Genomic DNA, 25,969 nt, shown 5'->3' with positions numbered 1-25,969 from the left:
CTTCCCTGAAAGGGCTATCAAGCATTGGAACAGGCTGCCCAGGGAAGTGGTTGAGTCACCATCCCTGGAGATATTTAAAAGACAGATAGATGTAGTGCTGAGGAACATGGTTTAGTGTTGGGCTTGGCAGTGCTAGGTTTATGGTTGGACTTGATGATCTTAAAGGTCTTTTCCAATCAAAGTGATTCTATTATTCTATGCCTGCTCTCTGAAGTGACCCTAGGCAATTTCTTGAATTCCTGGGAGTGTGGTGTGATGGTTGTTCTAAGCTGCTACTATCTCTTAGCAGTGTAAAAGAACATGTTTTAAAATAAGCAGTGCTGGAAACACCAGTTACTTCCCAAACTTGTAACTGACAAATGTTTGGGGGGATTTCTGTAGTTATTTGTGACAGCTGCAGGAGGGCAAAAACACACAGAGGGACAGGAGCTAGTGTTACTATGCTGACCATGTTGAAAATGTCAGTCTCCCTGGAGAAATGTTGGGTGGCTGCTACTGAAATGAGGGGGGTAGAGTAGCAGCATGCAGTTCTGGAGGGAGTCGATGTAGACAGCAGTGCTGTCTTAGGCTTTGCTGTAGCTTGAAGATGTAGGGTGAAGTTTCGTAGAATCATAGAATGGTTTAGGTTGGAAGGGACCTTGAAGATCATAGAGTTCCAACCCCCCTGCTATAGGCAGGGACACCTCCCAACATATATCAACATTTCTCATATTGTTTGTATAGTATCCTTTTTTCAAAGCCTCGCAGAAGGACTGCTTTCCCCGAGGCATGATAAAACCATGAAAGGATTCTTCTGCCATCTGTGCAGCATTTTTGTATGAGGACCAGAAGATGGATACAGGGAACCAAACACTCCAATGTCACTAGTGTCCACACTAGCGTATTTTTGTTTTTCCCAAAAATAAAATATTGTATGCACACTTCATTTTCATAATTCCTTGAATTCTGCCTCCCACTGTATTTAAAGTTGAAGTTATATTTTTTTCTATAGGTTGGTGTTAATGTTTTATAAAGGTCAAATTATAGTGGTCTCCCTACTGTTTTATTGCATGAGTTGAGACCTGGCACTGTAATTAAAATTCCAGCTAAAAAACGTCTGCAGGAGTTCTACTTGTAACTGGGCAATTTGGTTTTCTAGCAAACCAGAGCACATTTTCTGTTGCCACTAGTTCACTGCCATACAAAAGAAAGTAAACAAAATCCATGTGCCTGAATATATTCACACAAACAATGTATGGTTAGTAGAGAATACAAATATATTATAGCTATAGAATATACTAAAAATCAAATTAAAATAAAAATGCACCCATTTTCTACAACCTGCTTTTCAGTATTTTGGCAAAAATTGCAAGACAGGACAAGGCCTGCTTAAGCCTGTCTTAACATAGAACTGCTACCAAAAGAGGTTTTTTTTATTGTAATGTGAAGTTGTCCAAGCTTCTGGTACCAGTGTCAGTCTCATAGACACTGCGCTTATGTACATATCATTCTGTTGAGCTGATCTACTGGGTTGCTGCTACTGAAAGGGGAAAGGCTTGCTCACTTATTTTGCTTTTTCCTTACGTAAGCTTTATGCTTATCTTTTATTTCTTGTGTTATCTTTAGCTGGTTAGACCTTTCTTTGAGTTGTTTTCACGTGTGAGAATGATTAGAAAAACCAAACATACCTATCTGGCTGGCTTTTGCGCCATTGCAGGGAGTTCATCTGTTGACACACACATCTGATTAGCATCGTTATCATAGTGAAAGTGGTAGTGCTTAACCAGGAGTGAAGGGAGGGCAAAAGGGAGAGAAATGATAGCTCCTTCTGGTACCATTGAAACCCTACCTCTTACGTGTGTGTTTGATACCCTGCGTGATTTACTTCAAGAAATAGGTCCCAATTCTGTAATCTTTAAAGCTACATCTGTACTGCTAAATGCACCTTCTTCAGGGGCTGATACCTGATCCTCAGGCCCAATGGTGTGAGGCGGTGGCATTGATAGTAGTGGTGGGCTGGCTTCCTACAGAGCAGGCTGGCCATGTTCATGTTGAGTAGTACTCTGCCTTAAAACGTCTTCGGGTCCTGTGTGGTACCTCTGTGGCTCTAAGCTTCAGTTAATATCTCGCATGTGCTGAATGTCTGAACTGGAGAGGGCTGTGTTGTGCAAGAGTAGTGTTTTTATGAAACTGAGGGTTTTGCCAGGTGGCCTGAGGCACAATGTGAAGAGATGTGGGAGTATGTAAAGGGGCGTACTTTTTTGGAGTACCGTGGTAGGACCAGCTTGATGCAGCTATGTTAGCATGGCTTTTGGGGAGTGTTCCCTGGACCTTTATTTTGGAAGGCAGGCTGGATTGCTCTCTGAGGAACATGGGAGCAAACCCACATATCTACAAAGTAGAAGACCAGGAAATCAAGATCCAGGAATGAACGAAGTTACCTGAAATTGCAGACCTACCTGAAGAGGGGGTTTGCTCCTGTTAACTTCAGCTTGATTTATGTATCAGTTTTCGTGAACGGCGGACTGTAGGGTCATAAATAATGCTTTTAAACTCAATATAATATATTGTAATTGCTTTCTTTCCCTTTGTTGCAGCATCCCACTTCATTTTAGCCTTTGCAGAGAACTGGGTACTATGCTGCTGTTGTTTCAGATGAGGTTGTGTGTTAAGATCAACAAAAATTGGAAAGCAATTTAGGTTTAAGTATCTTAACTCCTTTATCATTTTTGCTTATTTCAGGTACATGCAGAGTTTCCTTGAGCTTTTAGAATATGAAAATAAAAGTCCTGAGGATCCTCATGTTCTGGATGAGTAAGTAATTTGTTTTCTTGTGGCAGTTCATTCTAACATATTCTGTCTCAAAAAAAAAACAACGTGGTTTTGTACTATAGGATAACAGTGATCTTATTTGTAAGGTAGAATCTGTGCAGCAAAGGCCAAAATTATAATCTGGAACAGAATATAGGAATCTAAGTGCTTTTGAATGATATATTTTGCATTTATACAGTCTAATACTTTAAGAAATGGCATGAAATGCTTCTTCTAAGACTATATTGAGAAGACAATATGCATGTGAAAATATACTTGCGTATCAAATACTTATGACTAAAATGACATTTTAGTATACATTGAGCTTAGTACTCTGTATATAGTGTATATTAACACATTAATACTTTGATTTTTTTCAGTTTGAAAACATGCAATGTGTTAATCATTGTTTTTATCTAAAAGCTTTTTTAATTAACTTCAATTATTGGTGTTCACCCACCTCATTGAATAATATTACTTACGTTTTAAGAAGTGAGGAAAGCTTAGCCAATTTTCTTTATCAACAAAGCCATGTTAAAATTGTCATTAGAATGTTTCCTGGAAATTTGTGTGTGTAAAACAGAAAAAACCCCACATGTAAGCGAGAACAACATATGCATCAGAGACAAACAAACCCCCCCACACCACACACCCCCCAACACTGCTCTCTGGTTACCCTGTATTGTATAGCAGTGACCTTTATTTGAGGAGATTACTTCTTGCATGTTTTTTGTTCTGTTGATGTTTACTTAGGGTAGGTTGTCTTTTAAACTTGAGTTTCTTTGTAAGCTCTGGAAATCTTGCCTGATCAAGCAGTGCTTTGTAGGAAGTGTTTCATAAAACAACTTGCGGTCCAACAAATGCTCTCTGTGTGCAAGATGTGGCCTGTGCTGTGCAAAAAGTGTTTTGTCTTCAGTTAGTTTCAGATACATTAACTGCTATGTTATGTTAGTTTAAGGGGTTTATTAGGTAATGTGTTTTAGATGTTAAGCTCTTTTGGTTGAGGGTACGTTATCTGAGATCTTTACACTTTATTTTTTAAGTATCAAGCAATACACGCAGGAGAAACTCAAGTGCACAAGTACCAAATTCCCTTTGTGGCAGAACTGTAGAAGGAGCTATAAGGATTATAGACTGAGGGAATTGTAGTGCTATTGAACAAGGGGAAAGTAACTGTTTTCTCAGTGTGAGTCCTAAGCTGGAATACTGTCATGGTTTAGTCCAAATTGGCTACTGCGGACCTGGGGGACCCCAGATGGGACCAAAAGATGCTCCTCTCTACCCCTCTTCAAAGAGAGAAGCAGAGGAGGAAAAAGAGATTTATGAGTTTAGAAGGAACTAAACTACTTCAGTGAAATAATAATAATAAAATAAAAAGAAATCATGAAAAATATATACAAAACCGTATCAAGCTCCCGAGATGACAATCATGACACCGGCTGGCACTGGGGCAGTCCCAGACTGGACTCAGTTACAGACAGGAACTGGATTCCGCATCTGGATTCAGGATCGAGATCACAGGCAGACAGAGTCCTCCCCGGACGTCGGCCATTGAAGGGAGAGCTGACCCTTTGATCCCTCAGCTTTTATACTGAGCATGAGGCAGATGGGATGGAATACCCTGTTGGTCAGTTTTGGGTCACCTGTCCTGTCCGCTCCTCCCTGCAGGTGGGACCCCACTGTGATTTTCCACTTCCGACCCTCCAATGTGGCAAATAACAAAGTTGGTTGGCCTTGGCTGTTATAGCAATAAATATAAGCAGGAGCCTCTCTGCATGCCATGCCTGGCGTCAGCTATAACCAATTGGTCTTATCACTCAGAGAGAGCGAACATTGTCTGCACAATATGGAGTTAATTTTAGTAGTTAGAAGAGGCCCAGCTAAGAAGCAAAGTTACTGAACAAAATTGGTCCTGTTTTACCTCAAACCAGGACGAATACTGTCTTCAGTTCTGGGTCCTACCTATTAAGAAATTAAAATGCATATGGACAGTATTGATGTGAAAGGAACAATAATTAGAGTCTTGGATAGTTCCACCTCTGAGTAATGTTGAAGGCATTTGTTTAAGCTGACAAAAAAGATGGAAGTGTGAGATACTGGAAGTCTGAGTGTCCAAAAAAAAAAAAGTCACTGTAATAAAGGATGAGTGGTTGCTTTAAGTGAAGAAGTGGAAAATTAAAGAATGGCTGAGTTTTATTAAAGTTGAGAGATTGTATACAAGGCAAAAAGTACAAATTCTAATATTAGTGAGAACAGCCTGAAAAAGACCATTTCAGAAGGCTGTAGAGCATTCAATTTTAAAAACTTTTAAGAATAGATTTGATAGCTTTCAGTGATGTTCTAGGCATGCTTATTCTGCAGTGGATAAATAAGGTGAACTTCTCGACTACCTCTAGCTGTTACATTTTGTGATTCTGTACCTATAGCCCGTTTGCTGATGGGACAAGAATTTCTATTTGTGACTAGTTTAGCAGTAAACTTTCTTACTGCTTGACTTAAAAGAACATTTTGAGTGAGATTAAGTTACCAAAATGTAGGTGTCTGTTGCCTGTTGAAATGGCATAAGCTGTTCTAGACATCTAAGTGAGCGTGGCAAGTGTAACCCAGGTCCTATTAAGCCTATGTCTTGGATGTGCAGGTGGAGGCAAGGTTGTTGTACCTTCTGGTACCAACTTAGATGTTCTGTATTTAAGTAACTGAATTTCAGCTTTTTATGGACTTGAGAGGTTCAAGGTAGATCACTATGTATATGTATTAAAAGGTTGATGAACAGTTTACTTGGAGATCTGGTTTTTGAGTCTGTTCATAACTATCAGATGAATTATCTGATTCTGACGTATGGATAACAGGCATTCTTGACATGGTTTCAAGGCAATGGGAAATACTGTTTGAAATGTGCTGTATTAGTGTGTTATACCAAATATTTGATGATGAATCAAATATTGACTCTTTCAGTATAATTTTTTGTTAAAATCTTTTAAATCTTGCAATTATTTTATTATATGTAATTAAGTACATATAATAAGGATGTTGGTAACTTTTGGTACCTATTGAGGTAAAGTCCAGTTAGGGACTTCCAACAGTAAGAGTTTTCTTTTATACTAAGTTTGGTCTGTGAAAAGAGACAAAAACTGCATTATCTGATTAAAGATCAAATGTGTTCTTGACAGTATTGTATAGGCTACCATAGATTAGAAAGTCAGATTTATTTCCTTCTCTTTGCATGTCATCTGTTCCTAACTTTCTGAAGGCTGTGCCATTTAACTGGATATTGAGCTGTAATTAGTTATTATTTTAATATTCTTGGCAAACTGCATCTTTCAGAAATACTCTTAACTACATCCTTATTTATCTTGTAATAACCCAGCGTATGAATCTACTTTTTTATGAACACTGGACAAAATCCTTTAAAGGGATTTTTTGTCTCAGCATTTCTGTGATGAAGAGGTTCAGAGGTGCTTCAGTTTTTTTATTACGTTCTATTGATTAGCAGACTTTATGAAGACTTAATACAACATTGCCAGATTACTCTCACTATCAGTAGTATGGCATATGCCAAAAGGTCAGGTTACTTGTGCCTTTTTGATAACACAAATATCTGTCTTCAAGCTGCAGAGAGATTGGGTCGAAGTCTCCCCACAGTTCTGTCAAACAGTGTGATTGCAGGGGTGTTAAGATAAGGTGTCCCCACTTGGTAGAGGGTGTAAGCTGGCAGAAGTGTTGGAAATTTCCCATGGTGTCAATATGCATCCAGATAAACACACAGAGACAGAAGTTGTTTTTCAAAAATTCAAGGGTTTGTACAATGTGCTGTTCACATGTACTTTCAAATAACATTTACTCCACCCCAAGAACATTTACTTCGCTTAGTTTTGCACTTCAAAAGTAGCTACAGTTTCTAGTAGAGAAGTCAGTTCAGAGTGTGAACTTGTACTTATTTTTCTGGTGATTCTCAGCTACCAGGTAGCACTTAAAAAATTAAAAAATCAAAGAAAACCTATTGCATGTCTGTTCCACTTTTTTCAGTATACTTATCACTTTCTTGTCTTTAATCTTTCATATAAATCCATAAAATAGATGTAGCAAAAAATCCCTTTGATTGTATATTGGCTTCTTTGCTTGCAGTGTGATGATAGATCAAAACAGAATAATATATATAGTCATTAGGGAGTTAAATAATAACTTGTGTTGTGACATTTGTTAATTGTCTTTGAAGAAGTCTATAGGCTTAATTAATTTAACAGCAATGGTAACACCTTAAATACTATTTTGTTAGTACAGAAGCCACTGAAGCTTGCTTGACTAAAATAGCTTCATATTAATAATTTCTCATCTGTCAAACCAACTGCATTATTTATTCGTTGTGGTTTTGAAAATACGATACACTGAATTTTGGAAAACAAACAAACAAACAAAACACAAAAAAAACCCCAACAGAAAAACTCAACAAACCAGTCACTGCTAGATAAAATTTTCAGAGCTGTTCTGGAGTATTCACACCCCCACCCCCCCCCCCCCTCCATCCAATCCCATGAGTATTTTTAAAATTTCTTGATATGGTCTCCCACAGTTTGAGCACAGTAAAAGCCTTGTGTCTTTCAGGTGAGGGACTAGGGAGGGGTTTGTAAGGAATAAGTGGTAAGATTAAGGAAATGTATTCTGATTTCTGCCCCGCTGCTTTGAAACTTGCCTACGTACTTCATGTGTTTGGTCCTTTAAAAACATCTGCTTGATGGAAACACTTCAGTGAACTCCGTTACCTCTGAAGATGGAATGGGAGGCTTGTCATATCACTGTAATAATGAAGAATTCCTTTATTGTGTGTATTTGCACACTAAGCTTCAGCTATGATTTGCTGGTCTGTAGCAGATAAACCTCCTAGCCCTTTGTTTGTCCTTTGGCATGCTCTGTGCATTTTAACACTTTGGTAGCAGGATGTCAGTGAACAGTTTGCCCTTGTGGAGCACTTAGTCATTGTGTTGTATATATTGTGGATAGTGGTGGTATTTAAAAACAAATAGCAAAGCTGTCAGCAAATAGCAGTTCGTAGAGAGTGTTGTCAGTTGTCTTTCAGATGCTTCTCAGCTCTGTTTTTAGCTAGTGTCTTGTTGCTCTGAAACAGAGAAGCAGCACGAGTAAAGCTAAGCAGTAGTCTTGTCTCAAACTAACATCAGATCTCAGTGGTTACAGATCACACAGAATCAAGACTTACTAAACATAAAAAGAGTCTACAAACCTTTTAAGTATTAAAGTATTTTAAGCTGTCCAGTCAGCAAGATTGGTAAGTAAGAAAATAGTCATTCTGTATTGCGATAATATTTAAATTGGGGAATTAATAAGTTAAAGCAAGAAATTTGTGTTGAAAAACTACTGAACTGTTTGTTAATACACAGGCAAAAACCAGGGGTTAGACGGAGGATGGTGGAAAAAAAACTATTAAAAACTAATCCTACGTTCCTTTGGAGCTGGCAGTGTACAGTGGGAGAAATAATTGTGAAAGTGTATCACTTGTTAAGAATGGTACAGTGTACTATCAAATGATTGTCTTGGCTAAGTGGTTATGAAAAGGAAAGACATCTGCTTTAAATGTGGTGACTGATTGGTAGTCTTTTTTACTTTTGGTTATCTTAATGTTCTTTCCTTTCTTAGTTGGTGTATATTCTACTTTTAATAAAAATAATTAATACATTTCTTTTTTGTCTTCATTATAAATCTACTGAGAATGTTTTGCTGTTGATTTTTGTTTTTAAAAGATCTGGAGATTTGCAGATATAGGCAAAGCTAAACAAGTCTCCCAGCTGTGCTTTCTTTTGAAAGCTGCATTTCACTGTATGCTTTTCTTTTAAACAAGATCATGTAATCATTGTGGTGTCCACATTAATTTAATATTAGAGAATGTAGCAGAATTGAGTAGTAGTGATTTTCCGTGTCTAGGATTTAGAAAGTTATTAATAGTTAACATTTCCAGTATGTATGAGTTTGCAAGTGTGGGGAAAAAAAAAAAAAGGATGAGTACTTTGAAGGTCATAGGTGTTGAGCTGCCTTGGCAGGAGAAACAAAAATCCTCCAAGCTCTTTCAAAGTAAGTGCTTGTTAACAGGTGCTCGTTAAAAGCAATGGAAGTGATATCCCAAAACTTCCCGAGCTACCACGGGAAAGAGCCCGTCAGAGCACTGTTGTATGCGCTCTGCCATCCAGCGGTGTAAAAGGAAACTGAACAGAAGTCACACTGATAATAATTACCTTTCCTGATATTCGAATTTACCAGAATAGATGCCAGGTAAAGAAAATGCATTCAAAAGTTATACTGCACGGATTGAGGTGTTGGGAAGAAAGTATGACACTTCTCAGGAAATTATGAAGAGCAGTCAGGTTGTTTTTGCTGAGTTTCCTTTCCCATCTCCCAGCTACTGTTGGTTGCAGAGAAGAGAGTTACCATGGTGCATATGTCAGCAATAAAAGAAAATCTTTTGTTCTCTGTTAATGGCAAAGAGACATTTAATTTAAATGAATGTTTTGGGAAGGAATAACTTGGCTAAAATGTTTCACAGATCTTGTGAGAGGTTGGCCGAGTATTTCCCTTTAAACAGGTTTGTTTAGGTACTGCTATATTTTTATGTTCTCCCTCTGATATGTTTTTGTTAGCTGGAAGGGATAGTAAACAGATAAAAGGGTTATACTATGGGGAGCTGAAAACAGAAGCGAGATACTGAGTTTAATTATACTTTTAACAATCTTTTTCTAATTTTGTTTCCTCTAGCTTTTTAGATGTTTTAATTAAAGTCAGGAACAGACACAATGATGTGGTTCCAACCATGGCGCAAGGGGTGATTGAATACAAGGAAAAATATGGCTTTGATCCATTTGTTAGCAGTAACATCCAGTATTTTCTAGATAGATTCTACACCAACCGCATCTCTTTCCGTATGCTTATTAACCAACACAGTAAGTAATTGCTTTTTTCATCTTTGAGAACTCATTGCTTGCAAACCTGAAGCCATAGCTTTGTTTTGGTTTGGGTCTTTTTTTCACACTCATGACTAATTCTTAATATTCTGTGCTAATTATGGTAAAAGATATACTGGCAACTGGTTAATTTGATACTTCACAGTTACCAGAAATGAATCCAAAACACCAGTGCACTTTATTCTAGAATTGTCAGGCTTTGTCAGTGTGGCTGTCACTTAATCTTGTTGGCAGAGACAGCTTGCATAGTGATACATGAAGTATTTTTAGATAGTAGTAAAGTAGCTGTATCTTTTTATCTTTCTACTCACATATCTCTCAGCATAGTTTGTACAGCTTACATTTATTTCATAATTAAATGCAAGGATGCCATAAATTTTGAATAGGTTATGCACGATATGTTTTTTATTGTTGATTTTTCAGCCAGTTATCTAAACTTAACTGCTTTCTAAAGAGGTTGAGTATTTCTAAGTTTTAAATTATATCCTTTGTCTCCCTCTACTTCCTGTTCGCTATTTACGAGTAAATGCTAGAATTAGTCACCCTTTGTCATTAGGTTCTGTTTCATTTGTTCTTACTAATAAACTTCCTTTTTCTATATTCATATTACAGAGTGAAAGGAGTTACTTGCATAGCTCCTATTAACCAGTATGTGCAACCATGCAGAAAGTGATCTGTATAAAGTTAAGAACAATCTTGTGATCTCTTCTAGTGCAACTTGTACCTTTTAGCTCTAGAGCTTTATTCTCTGCCCAGTATTCTGCTTTTATAAGCTCTTAGAAATTGTAGTACAGTACAGATAACATGGTCGCTAGACGGCTGTAGTGTAAAATATTTTACTACAAGTTGTGTGTCTTTCCAGTAATCTTTTATGTGACTAGCAGATGCCTTGCTGAGTGTGTACAAATAACTTTCATCTGGAAACCATACAAAATGAGATAAATGTGCATCTTATTCTTTACTTGAACTTGGGCAGACAAATGACAGACATAAAACCAAGTTAAGAGGCTCTCATAGAAGAGTTCTAGCAGTAAGTAAAAACATTGTCCTGATAGAATTCTTCAGCCGAGTGTTAGCATTATTTACAATAGTTCTAAAATATTAAACTTATTTTGTTGAACTGAAATGGCTTTTCCTATGGACATTCTTATTTAACTGATTGAAACTTAAAAACCACTTAGAGATGCTTAAAGTTGTACAATTTCTCTATGGTAAGCAATGTTAGTGGTCCATCTGCGATGGCAAATATTAATCTTGAAGGACTGATGAAAAAGACAATTGGAAAGCAGAATGCAGAAACAGGTCTTTTAGTTTGCATTTCTGTTTCATACATTATTGACAGACTGTTTCTTACAGTGCAGTGTGTCAGTGTATTAGCTCACCATGACTGGAATAGGAAAAGCTTTTAGAACTTGTCTTTTGCTCATATCATACTGCGTCTGTTTCATATCAGAGCTGACTAACTTGCTAAAATAGCAGAAAATCAGTTCTGCAAAAAAGTGTAAGATCTTCCTCCTTTGAGAGCTAAACTCTTGGTGAAGGATCTGGTGAGTGCCAGACCCTTGTGCAAAGGAGGGAGTGGGGAGCATACTGCTGAGAATCAGGGAGAAAGTTGAGCAAGACCTCTGTGCCAGCTGTGAAATTGCAGCTTAGGTGAGTCTAAAAGGCTTTTAATGCTGTCTTACAGTTCCTCAGTCCTTTTTACTATAACATTTTCATAGTTGTGAGTGCTGCTATTCTGACATAATAGTATGAATAAAGCATTTGGCATTTTGTTTTTATTTAATTTTTAATAGTCTACTTTGAAATATAGGTTTTCATCTTAACCTGCCCACACCACTATTTCTGTATTAATTAGTCTCAGCTATTAAAAAAAAAAAAAAAAAAGAGGGTGTTAACAAAAAAAAAAAAAAAAAAGAGGAGGGAAGCAATTAGTCTTCCTAAACAAGGATTTTGGCAATTTGTTAGAGAATCGTTTATACAAAATGATGTGCTATCCATTAACTTTCAGATATCATCAGATTTAAACTTTCTGGGCTGCCTCAAGTGTAACAGACAATTTACTGCTCTTTCTTTTTCCTTTTAGCACTTCTTTTTGGTGGAGATATTAATCCTGCTCATCCCAAACATATTGGAAGTATTGATCCGAATTGTAATGTGGCAGAGGTGGTTAAAGGTAAGATGAAGTTTTGATGATTAAAAAACCCCCACAACTTAGAACGTATCTTTTTGAGATACAAAAGACTGAAGGTCATTTAAATTCATTTAGTAAAATAAAAAAAGAAGAAATGGAAATTCTGCAGTTGCTCACAATAAAGCCATGGGCTTATTGAGACTTTCTGTCTTCATTATTGGGAATGGAGAAACTTTTGGTATGTTAACAAAACTAAGAAAACAATTGAATTTTTTAATAACTTTAATCTGTCCTTTTAAATAACAGATTTATGTATCTAAGTGTTTTGACAAACTTTAGAGTTTTTTTTTCCCTGAAATACTTAGAAGCAGGTTCTCATGTACTCCTCTCTTATCTGATGCTGGTACTAAAAAAGATTGAGAGTAAGTGGAACTTTCCAATTTGTTTAGTTAGGCCTTTCAGTAAAATGTCCTCAGGTATACAGATATTCCAGTGCAACTCCCCATTACTATGCGCATCTGATCGTATTGTAGCCTGTTCTCTCTTATATAGAAGATGTGTGTGATAGTTGTACCTAAATGATCTGGCACAGTTGCATTAGAAATCCTGTTTGCATAATAAATCCTGTTACCTTAATGTTGTGAACGTTCATATGTTTTCAGAATGTTAGTAAGTAGGTGTGAGGCAATGCTGTCTGCTTCAATAACTTGTTTATTGAAGGTTCACACTCTGGGTGTATCTATTTACAAATACAGGTCTTGCTGTAGGAGTGAATTCCACCTTCTGTCTTTCACTGCTGTCTGTTCAGCTGCAGGAGGGGAAGAATGTGTTTCTCCCCTTCACTTTCTCTCAGCCTTTGAAGTAAGAGGGAAACCTTTCTTATGTCAGACTTTGACCTGCATGATAGCTTGCTTTGTAGTGTAGATGCTTTTTACTGTTATAAAGGCTTCTTGCCTTCTAGCTCTTTGGCTTTAAAGCTGCCTTTTTTCAGCAGCTTTCTTTTCTTTTGATTGGTCTTACCCCCTTTGACCTCAGCATTGTATGTTTTACAGTTGTGTTGTTTATTTAGATATTCATTGTAATAGCAATGTTTGAATAAGTTTTGATCATCAAATTCATAGCTGCTGCCTTGGACAGAGGAGTGCATAGTGTCAGAAGGTGCTCAGTCCAGTAGCTGAAATAGATCTTCTACATCTGAAGAAATGATCACTAATAAAAGGAGGGCATTGCAAACAGTATCCAATGTTGTCTTTCAAAGAAACGAAATGTCCTTAAAGACAGAGCCTGTCTAGAGTCAAGGTGATTGAGGCCATTTCCTTGTAGAATTGGTGGAGGGGTTAATTTACATTCTGTATATTGTAATAGCTCCAAAATGTTCTGGTTCACAGGCAGCATTCTAAGCAATTTGTCAGAGTTAAGATGTTGATTTTGCCACTGTATGTGGCAGCTACAAGCTCTGTATGCCCTTCAAACATTGAAGAAACGATTTAAATAGCCACTTCTTACTTCAAACAGCTCTACCAAGTGTTGTGTCCATAACTGTCTGAGATGGGTCTCTGTATCTCACTGATTGTCCTACAATAAGATTTTTGAGCTGATGGCAAATCTAGGCTTGTTCCTGGAGCTGGAATTTTAGATGTACTGATAGACCCTTCACTCTCGTTGCTACTTACCTCTAGCCACGATATGAAAAGTGCTTTGAACTTTGCAGTCTCGCTTACAGTCTTAGTACTCTGCCAGAGTTGGCTTTTAGAGGAAGATAAAATGTAAGACTGCACTTAGGCTGTTTGACACAGTTTTGCTTGTGGCTGGATATTTTACATGGTCATGAAGTGATAGGGCCTTCCTGTTGATCTCAAGGGTGTTAGGGTGGCTACTTCTTGAAAATGGATGGGAGTTCTACATTAAATTTAGGGAGGCTAAATGGATTTATTCAGAGCCTCTTTGTTCTCTCAAGACTTGCGTAGTGGCTGTGTCTACTGCACATCCATGTATTGAGGGCTTCTGGTTTATTCCCGCAGTTATTGATTTGCTTTTCAGAGGCCATGAAGCTTTTCTTCCCAATAAGAATCCAACTCCTGCCCCCTGAACCCATATCTAATTTTTACTTCTGTGATGTGCAAACCCTTTGAAATGTGCTAACATATTCCTTTCCCCGTGTAGATGGCCTTATGGTCGTATTAGCTACATTGCTATCTTCATCTTTTGATGCCTGAGTCAAGATTGTGGCTGTGCTTCTTATGCCCCTTTTTTCTAGGGCATAGAAAGGATTACTCCCAAGGCCATCGGAAGTTCTGAGATGATCTTAGAATATTGTGTAAGTGTAGGTATTCCTGCATCTTTTTTTCCTAAATTATGCACGTCACAGGCTGAGGTTCTCTGTACAGCTCAGATATTAAATGGAATTTTGATCTTTTTACTAGGTCATGTTTTATTGTGCTGATGACAGGACCCTTTTAGAAAGTCTTTGCAGCTGACCATCTTGTCACAAAAGATTCCTACTGGATAGCTGATTCCATGAGACATTCCTGGGACTTGATGAAGAACATTTCCAGTATTGATTAGCTCCATTTTCATAGATGTTAAGCAGCATTTGTGTTGGCCTTGTGTAATATGTCCAGCCTTGTAGATGTCAGAACAACTGATTTTTTTTTTTTTTTTTTTTTTTTAAATTCAAATAATAGGGCACATTTTAGATTATTTCTGTAGACATCTTGAAGGAGAACAGTTATAGGTAACCAACCTTTTCTGGGAACTAGTGATTTTACATTCTTTGTGCTTTTCACATATCTCTGAGTCTTGTCAGTGACTGTTTTGTTTTGTCTTGTCACTTTGGACAGGAGGAAGAGCATATGTAGGGGGCAGTCAAATGCAATTGTTATGGTATCTTTGCAAATTTCTCTCTGTCTGCAAACTGCCCATCTGTTTATGTGCTTGCTCTTAGCCCACACTTATTGTGAGGAAGCCCCTTTTGTTAAGCTGCTGTAGTTAGAACATCTTTGAGTTTGTGGTTTCTCTTTAAACTAACACTTGCTGCTTGTTTCTAAAATATTTTTGCAAATGACTGCCAGTGAGTATTTAGAACCACTAAGAACTCTTTCGAACAAAAGATGACTTAAACTTTCTTGCTGCATTCTGATATTACATAAAGCCTGATTTAGATTATAGGGAGGCTTTTTTGTTGTTGTTGTTCAGTAGGAAAGAATAAACAATCTTAAAGATTCCAGCTCTCCCCCCTCCCCCCCAAAGACCTTGAAAATCAAGTATTGTAAACAGTATTGTGTTTGGAAAAACTAAATTTGTGGTTGCAATGTCATCCTTTTTTTTTTTTTTTTTTGAGATGGAAAAAACAAGCATTAAATTGTGATTGGGGCATGACAAATAAGTAGATATTGTGGTTAGCCTAAGATTATACCCTTCTGGTTTTCAAGCCCTGAACAAAGATGAAAAACAGCTTGTGCCTATTAATCTACTTTTGTTTGTAGAGCTTTAAATAGAATTTGCCCCTAGTTGACAAATGGGCTATAAGCATACAGGGAAAAAGGGATTGGAATGGATACCAGTTTCATGCTTGTAAACTAGTTACTAAAATGAGTGTTCTGCTAGTAGTCTCTTGCATACAGGATGAACTTTGCTAGTCGTCTGTAGATGATTTTGATAAACCAGTGTTCTGTTGTTTTGTAGATGCTTATGAAACAGCTAAGATGCTATGTGAACAGTACTATCTGGTGGCACCTGATCTGGAAGTTGAAGAATTCAATGGTAATTGTGAAATTAATTTAAGTGATGTATGTAAGAAAAAGCATTTCTAATATCTGTGACTTCTAGTTTTGTAATTAATTGTAAGTTATAATTGGAACTTTGCAATCCTGTATGCAGAGTTACTTTTCTTCTTCTAATGTGTCTACATGGGCAGCTGAATTACAGTTGATCATCATGCCATGTTTACTTCTTGTTGCTGAATGCAGAGTGCTATCTGCTGAATTCACTATCACTTCAAGGAAAAAAAGTGGTCAAGAATCCTCATAACTGGGAAGGAAACACACCTGCCTGCTAACTAATCATTTAATAGAGCTGAAATTTGTTTCATTTTGAAGCATGCTTATATATTCCACTGTTCATCCCTGCACCAGTGGTGAGCTTTTCTGTGTAAGATGGCGAAATTAGAAATTTTTTTTTACATAATCTATGTTTCAAGTCCTATCATAAACTTCTCACATAAAAATCTGTTTTAAGTTGATTGCAAAGATGAAAATTGGATACTATGAAACTGATGAGATAATCCTTGTCAGTGTATTGACTGATTTTTTTTTTTTTTTTTATTTATTCATCATTTCTATTGACAAAAGATAGATTTTTTTTTTTTTTAAGTTAAAAAAAGTGTTGAGTGATCCTGTCACAAATTTTGGACTGTTGTCCAAACATAGGACTAAGATGTTGCCAAACTTCAGCAGAAGAATTGCAAAAATCTCAGAAATAAGTAACGCTCAAAATGGAGAGTGTAATATGTGGGAACATATGTTGTTCAAACTACTATTTAATATTGTAGAAATACTTCTGTACACAAAGTGATATTGTCAACGTTGATGCATTACTAACAGCCCCCTCACCTGAAACCGAAGGACCCAACCTTCCCCCTTCCAAAACTGAGTGATTTTTAGAGCTAAAAGTAGAGTGCTGCAGCAGAGGAATCAATGCAAAATTCATTTTAAGACCTAAGTAAAAAGATCCAACAGTAGAGTAAACAAGTCGCTGGACCTCAGAAAAAAAAGAAGCAAAGAAAGAATGACTTGTTTCCTTTAAACCAGCCTATTATCAACCTGAAGAAAGCAAATTTGCAAATTACCTCACAAGAGCAACAGTAACATGTTTTCTACATGTACTCTATGCCTCAAATGAGTACGAATCAGTTTGCCTTGGTTTTGGTGATGAGCACCTCCCCTGTGAGGACAGGCTGAGAGAGTTGAGGTTGTTCAGCCTGGAGAAGAGAAGGCTCCGGGGAGACCTTGTAGCGGCCTTCCAATACCTAAAGGGGCTCCACAGGAAAGATGGGGAGGGAATCATTATCAGGGAGTTTAGTGATAGGATGAGGGGTAATGGCTTCAAATTAGAAGAGGGTAGATTTAGACTAGATATCAGGAAGAAATTCTTTACTGTAAGGCTGGTGAGACACTGGTACAGGTTCCCCAGAGAAGTTGTGGATGCCCCATCCCTGGCAGTGTTCAAGGCCAAGCGGGATGGGACTTCAAGCAACCTGGTCTAGTGGGAGGTGTCCCTGACCATGGCAGGGGGGTTGGAACTAGATGATCTTTAAGGTCCCTTCTAGCCTAAACCCTTCTCTGATTCTTCAATAAGAGAATTGGAGTATGGACTGTGACAAAAATAACATAATAAAATAGCAAGTTGCATTGCAGCTAATTATGCAGAGCATTGTTTTGGTCTCCTTTTCCAAGGAGTTTTCACTACTGTGTCTCTAAAAGTAATAACTTGTATTATTATTGGCCCTCAGTGCCAAAAATGATGAAGTTGACTCTTGTCACTTTCAGTGTGCGTGTTTGTGTCTTCCTGCAATCTATGAAGCAGACATTTAGAGACTTTTCAATCTGAACTACTGCTGAGTCTGACAAGCTGTGACTATATAATTTAATGCCAGTAGATATTTGAATGTTCAGGGATGACTGCATCTTCAGCACCAAATGTATTAAATGCAGCTGTATTATTTTCTGCCAAATTTGTTATCACTCTAGCATTCAGAGCTGTGCCAAGCCATACACCTCTGTCAAAACACTAACAATAGCACAACAGTTATGATTTGGAATAAGGAAACTGTGATATTGTTTGAAATTTGTTTTGAAAAATTTTATGACTACTTTACATTTTATGTGTATTAAGAGAAAATATGTAGCTGTTTTCAGAATTTTTAAACAGTGAATTTTTCTAGTTTAAGAATCTTTTTGTGCAGTAAGTATTATGCTTACATATTGTGTGTGTGAAGAAAAAGAAAGTTTCCCACTTAAGTGGGAAAGTTCTCTTGGTTATGTCAGTACTAAACCAACCACTGCTTAGTTAAGTTTCATGTCTAAACAAATTCTGCTGACATAGATATCTTTGAAAATCATGAATGTGTTATTTCAGGTGATGGCAGTAACTGAAATTTATGGGTTTACTTCCTGGAGGTAATCTTGCACTTGGAAAATTAGAACATGCTTACATACTTGTCTTTGCCTACAGTTTTATGTTATTCTTGTAAATTGAAATGCTACAAAATACTGTTCTGAAAAAAAAAAATTGTATTTTTTTTTTTTTTTAGCTAAAGCTCCAAACAAGCCTATTCAAGTAGTCTATGTACCTTCTCATTTGTTTCATATGTTGTTTGAATTATTCAAGGTAGGTTGCACTTGTTAATATTTAGAAAAGGTTTGTGAACTTAAATTACTGTTGAAATTGAGATGCTTTTCAGTTACAGCTCTCAAATTATTTCAGTTTTCCTTTCTTAAGCTTATTAAACAAGTGAAGAGTGAAACTGTTAAAAGCTAGGCTTACAGCCCTCTCTTATGCCCTTCTGTACTTCAAATTTTTTTACTGTGTTTTCCCACTTTTGTGCTTTTGCAGCTGATTAACTTAAAACACTCATGATAGTCTATTTTTGCAATGGTAAAATATCCGTTATGTTGCAATTTTCATAAGCTTGCTTCTTTGTTGCATATTTGAGGACTGGTTAGGATCAGTGTCTTTTGTTTATTGTGAAAACAGCTCATATGTCTTTGAACAGTGTAAATTACATGCTTTGTTTTGTTTTTATTTGTTTCTGAATAATTGGAACAACAGTGAAAATGGAATGTGAGAACTGTTGTATGCTTTCAAATAAGATAGGTGGTCTCTAGGTGGTGCAATTGAACACTAGAAATTCAGGGGAAAAATGCATTTGTCAGAAGCTTTTCCTAAATAGTGGTATTTCGGGTTTGATTTCTGACATTTGTAAAGTATGTTCATTTAAATCTTCCCCTATTTTGCCATTTGTAATGTTAGTTTTAGGGCAGAACAGGTGAGAATTTCTATACTAGTTGTTAGTATATTTTGGTACAAGTCATGAAACAGTATGAAAGCAGAAGTAATGGTAATCTGTGATGGACTGGCAGTGGAAACTCTGTTAATAGATATGATACAGTCACTTAACAATTATGTGACCCAGGCTGAGAAAATCGAGGCTTGTTCTGTGGTGAACATCACTATTGGTGTTCTGGCAAGCTGGAGGTGAAGGATGTTGTCATCCCTTATACGTAATTAATTGATTTCACAAAGAAAAAAAAATATTCTTGCTTTATGTTCTCTGACTCTATCAGATAGATATAAGTATGTATAATGGAGTTCTGATGTAAAAGTTTAACTGGACAACTCGTTGACTTGAATTTGTTTTAAATGCAGCCTTTTTTGTCCTATATACAAATGTAGAACAAAGTATCTAGATTCAACAAAATAAATGCAAGTTCCAAGTTGTCACAAAAAGTATATATGGTAAAGTTAGAACGAAAGATGCTGTTTTTTCTTTTATCTTCAGAATTCAATGAGAGCTACAGTAGAATTGCACGAAGGTAAGAGAGAAGGCTATCCATCGATCAAAACCTTAGTCACTTTGGGGAAAGAAGATCTATCTATTAAGGTAAATGCCTAAAAATAATATGCAGCTTACAAACCTGCTAGGTTTAGAGTAGTATAACTTGTAATTTGAAAAGGCAAATTAATTACTATATTACTTTTGATACTTGCTTCATATTCATTAGAATAGAATATTTTCACTTGGAAGGGACTACAATGATCATCTAATCCAACTGCCTGACAGCTTACTTCAAGGCTAACCAAAAGTTAAAGCATGTTATTAAGGACTTTGTCCAAATGCCTCTTAAACACTGACAGGCATGGGGCACCGCCCATCTCTCTAGGAAGCCTGTTGCAGTGTTTGAACGCGCTCTCGGTAAAGAAATGGTTCCTAATGTCTAGTCTAAACCTCGCCTGACTGGTGCAGCTTTGAACTGTTCCCATGCGTCCAGTCACTGAAACCCAGGTAGAAGAGATCACCACCTCCCTCTCCACTTCCCCTCCTCAGGAAGCTGCAGAGAGCAGAGGTCCCCCCTCAGTTTCCTTTTCTCCAAACTAGACAAACCCAAAGTCCTTAGCCTCTCCTTTAATTTCTCTAAAGTAATTTAGATAATGCTGTTTGAGTTTTGCAGGTTTTTTTCAGAACAGAATGTTTAAATCTCTAACTTTTCATTCCATAGATAAGTGATCAAGGTGGAGGCGTACCTTTAAGAAAAATAGACAGACTGTTTAACTACATGTACTCAACAGCACCCAGGCCTAGTTTGGAGCCTTCAAGAGCTGTGCCTTTGGTAAGAAATTTCAATATGTATTTAAGTGTCCCTTTGCACTGCTCTAGTTGTATCTTTCCCTTCACTTCAGTCAGGTTTTCCATTGAAGAAATTATTTATCATTAGCAATTCTATGCAGGTAAAACATATCAGGAGAAAATGGATTCTGTTATCATCACTTAGCCTTTGGAATAGAAAATTGCTTTTCTTTGTCTTGACGTTATATTCTTGGAAACAAGTGTATCTGCATAAGCGCAATGTTTTCACAGGTTAGCAGATAGGATTTTTAGTGCTGTATTATTGAGAAGGTGGATAACCTAGTAAGTTCCTCTTTGATGTGTAAATTCCTGTTCATCTAACTTTCCTGTAATAAATGTATTGGAAAAGTGAACCACACTGTCAAAATTACAGCACTAGAGAAACACCTCCTGGTAATGCACAAGCTTATATTGAACTTTTAAAATTTTGAAAACTTTGAAAATTATTTTTATATAAGTTATGGACTGTAAAAACACATTTAAAAAAAAATCCTCAACCTGCATGTGATATCAACACTTCTGGTATGTTCCTATTCAGTTGGAGATCTCACATGATAATCCCTTCTGAGATGTATCAGGGTCAGATTTCAAACAAACAAAACTTGACTAAAGTTTCTTCTAAGCAGGGAATTATTTCAGTGTGTAATGCATAGATTCTTTTAGCAAGCATGATTTTTTTAAATTATAATTAAATTATTTTATTAAATTACATATCGGGTCATTGTGATAAAAACGATATAGCTACTGTTCCGTTTGACTGGCTTTCAATAAGTGGATTAATACTGATACTGTACACTTGCCTCTTTGTTCTCTGTTGCTTCTGATACAATCCCTTATCTTCAAGCATGTCGAGAAAAAGTTGATTCCTCGAGAAATTTATTTTCCTTATTTAGGAAAACTCATCTAGCATGTTCTTAAGTGATTTATTTTTTTTTTCTGATGATACTTCTGCACTTGAAGTGCCTTTAGGGAGCTAATAAAATGTGGTGCAGAGAGTATGTGACTATTTCCGATATAACGTAATTAACAGTGAAGTGAGGGTGGAAACAGTTCAGAGTGGTTCAGAGATAAATTTCTTTTTAGATTTTAAGCAGAAAGTCTTCAGGGTACTGTCTTAGTCCACGGTTCGTAGCACTGTGGCATGTCAGTGTATTGTGTTGTTTTCACCAGTATTTAATGTCACCACAGTAAGTATGAAACCCAGTTCTGTATCTGCATTGACTTAATGATAATCCTTCACAGCTCCTAAGTCTGCAACACATCTTAGTAATGTTTCAAACAATTATGTGGCTTTTTCATAGAAGACCTTCTTGAATGGGATGAGTGATAGGGAACAGGCCTTAATTCAAATACAAGCTTTTTTTCTTTATGGCAAGAATGGTAGGCTCTTTCTTGATTCATAATCTGCCTTTGTTCTGTCTCAGTTTTGATCAGCAATTTACTATATCAGCCTACAAAGATTTCCTGAAACTTGTTCTCACTATAAACTTATGCCTTGATTACCAGTTGTATTCACTATTAAAATGTCTTTTCCTTTGTGGCTCTCTGATTGTAAAACATGTTCAGTTTAGGATTGGCACTATTCTCTCCCCCCCCTCCCCCATGCCTCTTCAGCAATGCATTCCTGTGTTTATTTCCTCATCTTCAAGACTGCTTACTTTGATTCTGTGGCATGTATACTTGGTTTTCTCCTACTGTACCCCGTTTTAAGGTTCTGTTTTACTCTTCAGACTATATGTCAGTATAGTCAGACTTGCAAAGTAACTCTCTTGTGAACCTGGCAGCTTTTGCCCTGTGAGTCTGACCCATGCCTGTACATGACTGAATATTGAAAAGAGTTGTTAAGCTCTGTTATTTATATGTGCGTGCAGAAAGAAAAAAGTCAAGAACTGAGAGTCAGTGGCATATCTTTCCACTAAAGGGAAGGACTTTAGCAGTGAAGCTTGACACACATTATGTATTATGGCCCAGATCCAGTTATAAAAACAATTATGCTATACTTGTATCAGTCTAGAAATAAATATCCTTCAGCAGAAAGGTTCCGCATAAATCCTCTTCGAAATCCATACAGAAGGTGAGTTTCTTTATTGCTTAGTGCCAAAGACCAAACCACTTAAGAATTACGGTGCTCCAGAACGTAGGTAGGTCTGTGTTTGTGTCGTTCTTGACTTAGACAATATTCATAAACTAAATTGCTGTGCAGTGTAAATAGAGATATTTTTCTGTTCTAACTCTCCCTCCCATTGTTATATGATCCCCTGACTAGTTTATGAAACATTCATGGATGTCGGGAGTGGAAGAGAGGGATCTTTTTGTTGATTGGTGAAAATTCTTTATGTGTCATTGCAAATGTTCTTTAAAAACTGCTGAGAAACCTTGTTGCCATGGCAGCATTCAGATTCTAGCAGGTCTTGCGCTCATCTGTACTGCTATACACATAGTGGAAGCATAAGAAACACATAGTAATGTTTGATAATTAGGTTTTCTTAGAGAATTTAATGATTCTCTCCCTGGCAGCATTTGTTTATAGTGGGAGAAACGTGGCTTAAATTAGGTTTAATTAAACCTGTAGGCACTAATATCACAGGAATTTAATAATTTCCTATGTGTATAATGCATACTGTAATATTTAATGAGAAATTGGCTCTACAAAGCTTTTTCTTCTCAAGGCAGATGTGCCATCATTGATTATATCCTGTCCTCTAGGTCAAGCACAGACCTATGTAGTAATCACTTCTTGTAAATTTTCTTTTGCAAACTAAGAGTTTTGCAGGGTCTTGCCTTAGCAAGGTACTCATCTGGGATCTGTTGTCTTCATATATCCTGTAAGTTGTCTGTTTTTGGAAAACTATGTAGAGAAGAAACTGACGGGAACTTTTTGGAAGAGGGAAGTATGAAATAATTATGTGGGGTAGCACAGAGTGTGTTTAAAAAAAAAAAAAAAAAAAAAAAAACAAAAAAAACCAAAAAAAAACAACAAAAAAAAAATGTTCCTGGAAGGAGCAGGAGTCAAACAGAAGTTGGGCAGGGGTTTTAAGGAGGCATAATTCTGGAGAAAGGAAAGTATAATATGTTTTCACGATTGCTTGCTACTGCCCTTTACTCGAGCTGTTCCTGGGGGTATGTACTATCTATAATTTGCCTTTCAGTTGCTGTGCTTTTTAATTTCTGTAGTGTATTTATTGTTCAGTCTCAGAAAAGATGCGAGTCAGCTGTGGGAATTTCTTTTTATTTCTTTGAAATAACTTCCGGTTCTTAGAGATTAAGAAAGAAATGCATCTAGTTTCAAGGCCAGGTGTTTGAAAGTGATGCATGTGTCTCTAATGGGAGTCTGAGAATTTAATTTTTAAAGCATACTGTTTGAAAAAGTGCAGCTAAGCAACTGTTTTAACTGTGGAAATGGACACTAATAACTGTGACAAGTGGTGTGAGTAGAAAAGGGCACCTTCGGCATTTCTATTTCTCATTTTGCTCAGAATAACTGTTAGTTATCAGTGTGAGCAACTCTAAAGGTCACTAAATTTAGACTTCTGTAAAAACAAGGCAAAGAGGTCAAAAGATATGGTAGAGGGGGTAGATGACAGCAAAAGAATTTGTGATTGATACTGTAGTACAGAGTTCTTAATTGTTCACCCCTCCCTCAAGGGATTTCTTAAAAAGTTGTATCTCATATTAGCTGTGTATTATGCTCGCAAGTCCTGCTTCTTAGCCTTCTTTTTTATTTTTGTATCATTTTGGTGCTTTGTTTTTAAGATTCAGGGCATGTCAGGTTGCCTTTGTAGAAATATTACAGTGGAATAAGTTCATTAGTTTTCTGAAAACTTTAGGTGACTAATTATTCTTGTAATCCACCCTTATGGAAAAGTCTTATTACTCCATTGTCTTATATGTCCTTACTTGCAAATGCTTGTATGTCTGGAATCCTTCCTTTATTGCTCTGGATACTCCTGAAAAATTTGGGGGGCAAGTGTCAGGTGAATAATGAACCAATGTAATTCTCAGCACTTACCCAGTCATCTGAAAGAGAAGATGTGTAGACCAGAATCTTATTCCCTGGCTGCAGCGAGAGGGGCTTGGGGTTTTTTTTTAATAACTTTTTCTGACAAGAGTGTGTTGGAAAAGGTGCCTTGTTGCAGATACGGTTATGAATATTAGTGTTGTAAATTTAAAATCTAAAATTTATAGCTGTTGACTCTATTGTGCTTTGGAAATTGTATGATCTGTACAGGCTCTCAGTCCTCAGTAGATCATTCAGCGCTATGGACTCCCAATCTTTTGTTAGATGGGTAAACAACAGCAAGGAGTATTTGCCTTGTATTGCTTTGTATGCAGCCTTCTGCAGTAGTCTTCTGCTCTCTATTGCAGTATGGCATCAGCAGTCATTTAATAATGGGACCTAGATGAAGTAAACAGGGTTGTCTCTGGCTTTCTTGTGTAGTCTCCTGAGTATGGAGACGTTTGAGAATAATAATCCCAGGCTTGGGGGTATTGGTTTGCTTTGATTGGAGGCAGCATGTACCGTATGTTACACCTACCTGTCTCGTTGAGAAAATGCTGAATGGACAAGGTAGTCCTAACAAAGGGCTCTGATATTTTTCCCTTTTCTGTACGTAAGCTAAAAAATTATACCTTGGAAAAAAGGGTATTGCTCAAAAGGTTGAGTACCAACTTACAGTTCAGCCTGAGTAATAAAGGAAAGCTTGAAGAGTAATTTGATGCAAATCTAATATTTATGTATTTTCTGCTTTATAAATGATTGATCTGTTGCTTTTTTTGACTTTCCACCATGTTTTTCCTTTTGTTTTCTTGTTTTCGTAGGCTGGGTTTGGCTATGGCTTGCCAATTTCTCGCCTGTATGCGAGGTACTTTCAAGGTGACCTTAAACTCTACTCAATGGAAGGCGTTGGTTCAGATGCTGTAATTTATTTGAAGGTATGAATTTGACCCTTTTATAAGCTAGTAATGCAGTGCAGTTTGATAGTTTATAGCAGGCTGAATAAGTGTACTTTCTTTCTTTTCACTCTTCATCTTGTTTACAAATCTGTAATTGCTATTTTCATTATATTTTCTCTAAATCAGTTAAACAGAATCCTAAAAGCAGAGTTTAGAAATGTTAGCCTGGCACTAATACTAGTTAACTTGTTTGATTATTTTTAATTTTTTTTCGGTCAACCATGATGGATCTTTGCATTTTGTTAATCCGTCGTAAGTGCTGAATTTGCAAAGAACCATGTGATAAGAGATAATTTTGGTTACTACTTTTTGATTCAAAAAATTTTGACCAAAATAAAACTGAGAAGACTATTGACTTACTCTTGACTGTAATTTTTTGTTGTTGTTCTTGACTTTTGTGCAATAGACTGTATTGATCCTGTTTGTTATTTTTTGAGAGATCTCAGGCTCTTCAGGGGCTTAAGGTTGAAACTAACTGCTTGAATTTCATCAGGGAATTTAAAAGAATCCAGCATATAGCTCACGTGCAGGTCACCGTCTTAGTGTTGTCACTGTGCCTTGCTGTATGTAGCGAGTGAGTTGTGGAATCCTGTGCTAACTTTAGTTTCTGATGGGTTTAATGCTGTGCATATATGTGTGGAAGAAAAAGGTATGGTGTTTCTTAGAGGAAAAAGGCATGCTAATGGAACTAGAATGAACTAGAACAGTCCTCACAGGTCTGTG

At 36.8% G+C, this 25,969-nt stretch overlaps 2 protein-coding genes across 2 annotated transcripts in view; one reads left to right on the top strand and one right to left on the bottom strand.

The window, feature by feature from the left end:
• ACOT9 (acyl-CoA thioesterase 9) overlaps positions 1–25,969 on the bottom strand; it is a 334,937-nt gene that overhangs the window by 281,717 nt on the left and 27,251 nt on the right. The window lies entirely within an intron of this gene.
• Positions 1–25,969, top strand: part of PDK3 (pyruvate dehydrogenase kinase 3) — a 58,179-nt gene that overhangs the window by 30,375 nt on the left and 1,835 nt on the right. The window contains exons 3-10 of the mRNA XM_082491611.1: positions 2,722–2,793; positions 9,550–9,734; positions 11,842–11,931; positions 15,574–15,651; positions 18,200–18,276; positions 19,448–19,549; positions 20,166–20,276; positions 25,112–25,225. Coding sequence (XP_082347737.1) covers positions 2,722–2,793; positions 9,550–9,734; positions 11,842–11,931; positions 15,574–15,651; positions 18,200–18,276; positions 19,448–19,549; positions 20,166–20,276; positions 25,112–25,225 — 829 coding nt within the window. The remainder of the gene's footprint in view (positions 1–2,721; positions 2,794–9,549; positions 9,735–11,841; positions 11,932–15,573; positions 15,652–18,199; positions 18,277–19,447; positions 19,550–20,165; positions 20,277–25,111; positions 25,226–25,969) is intronic.

Source organism: Vanellus vanellus, assembly GCF_965231255.1.
Source record: "Vanellus vanellus genome assembly, chromosome: 1".
Taxonomy (NCBI): Eukaryota; Metazoa; Chordata; class Aves; order Charadriiformes; family Charadriidae; genus Vanellus; species Vanellus vanellus.
The sequence above is the reverse complement of the archived record's forward strand: the minus strand, read 5'-3'. Positions and strand labels throughout refer to the sequence as shown.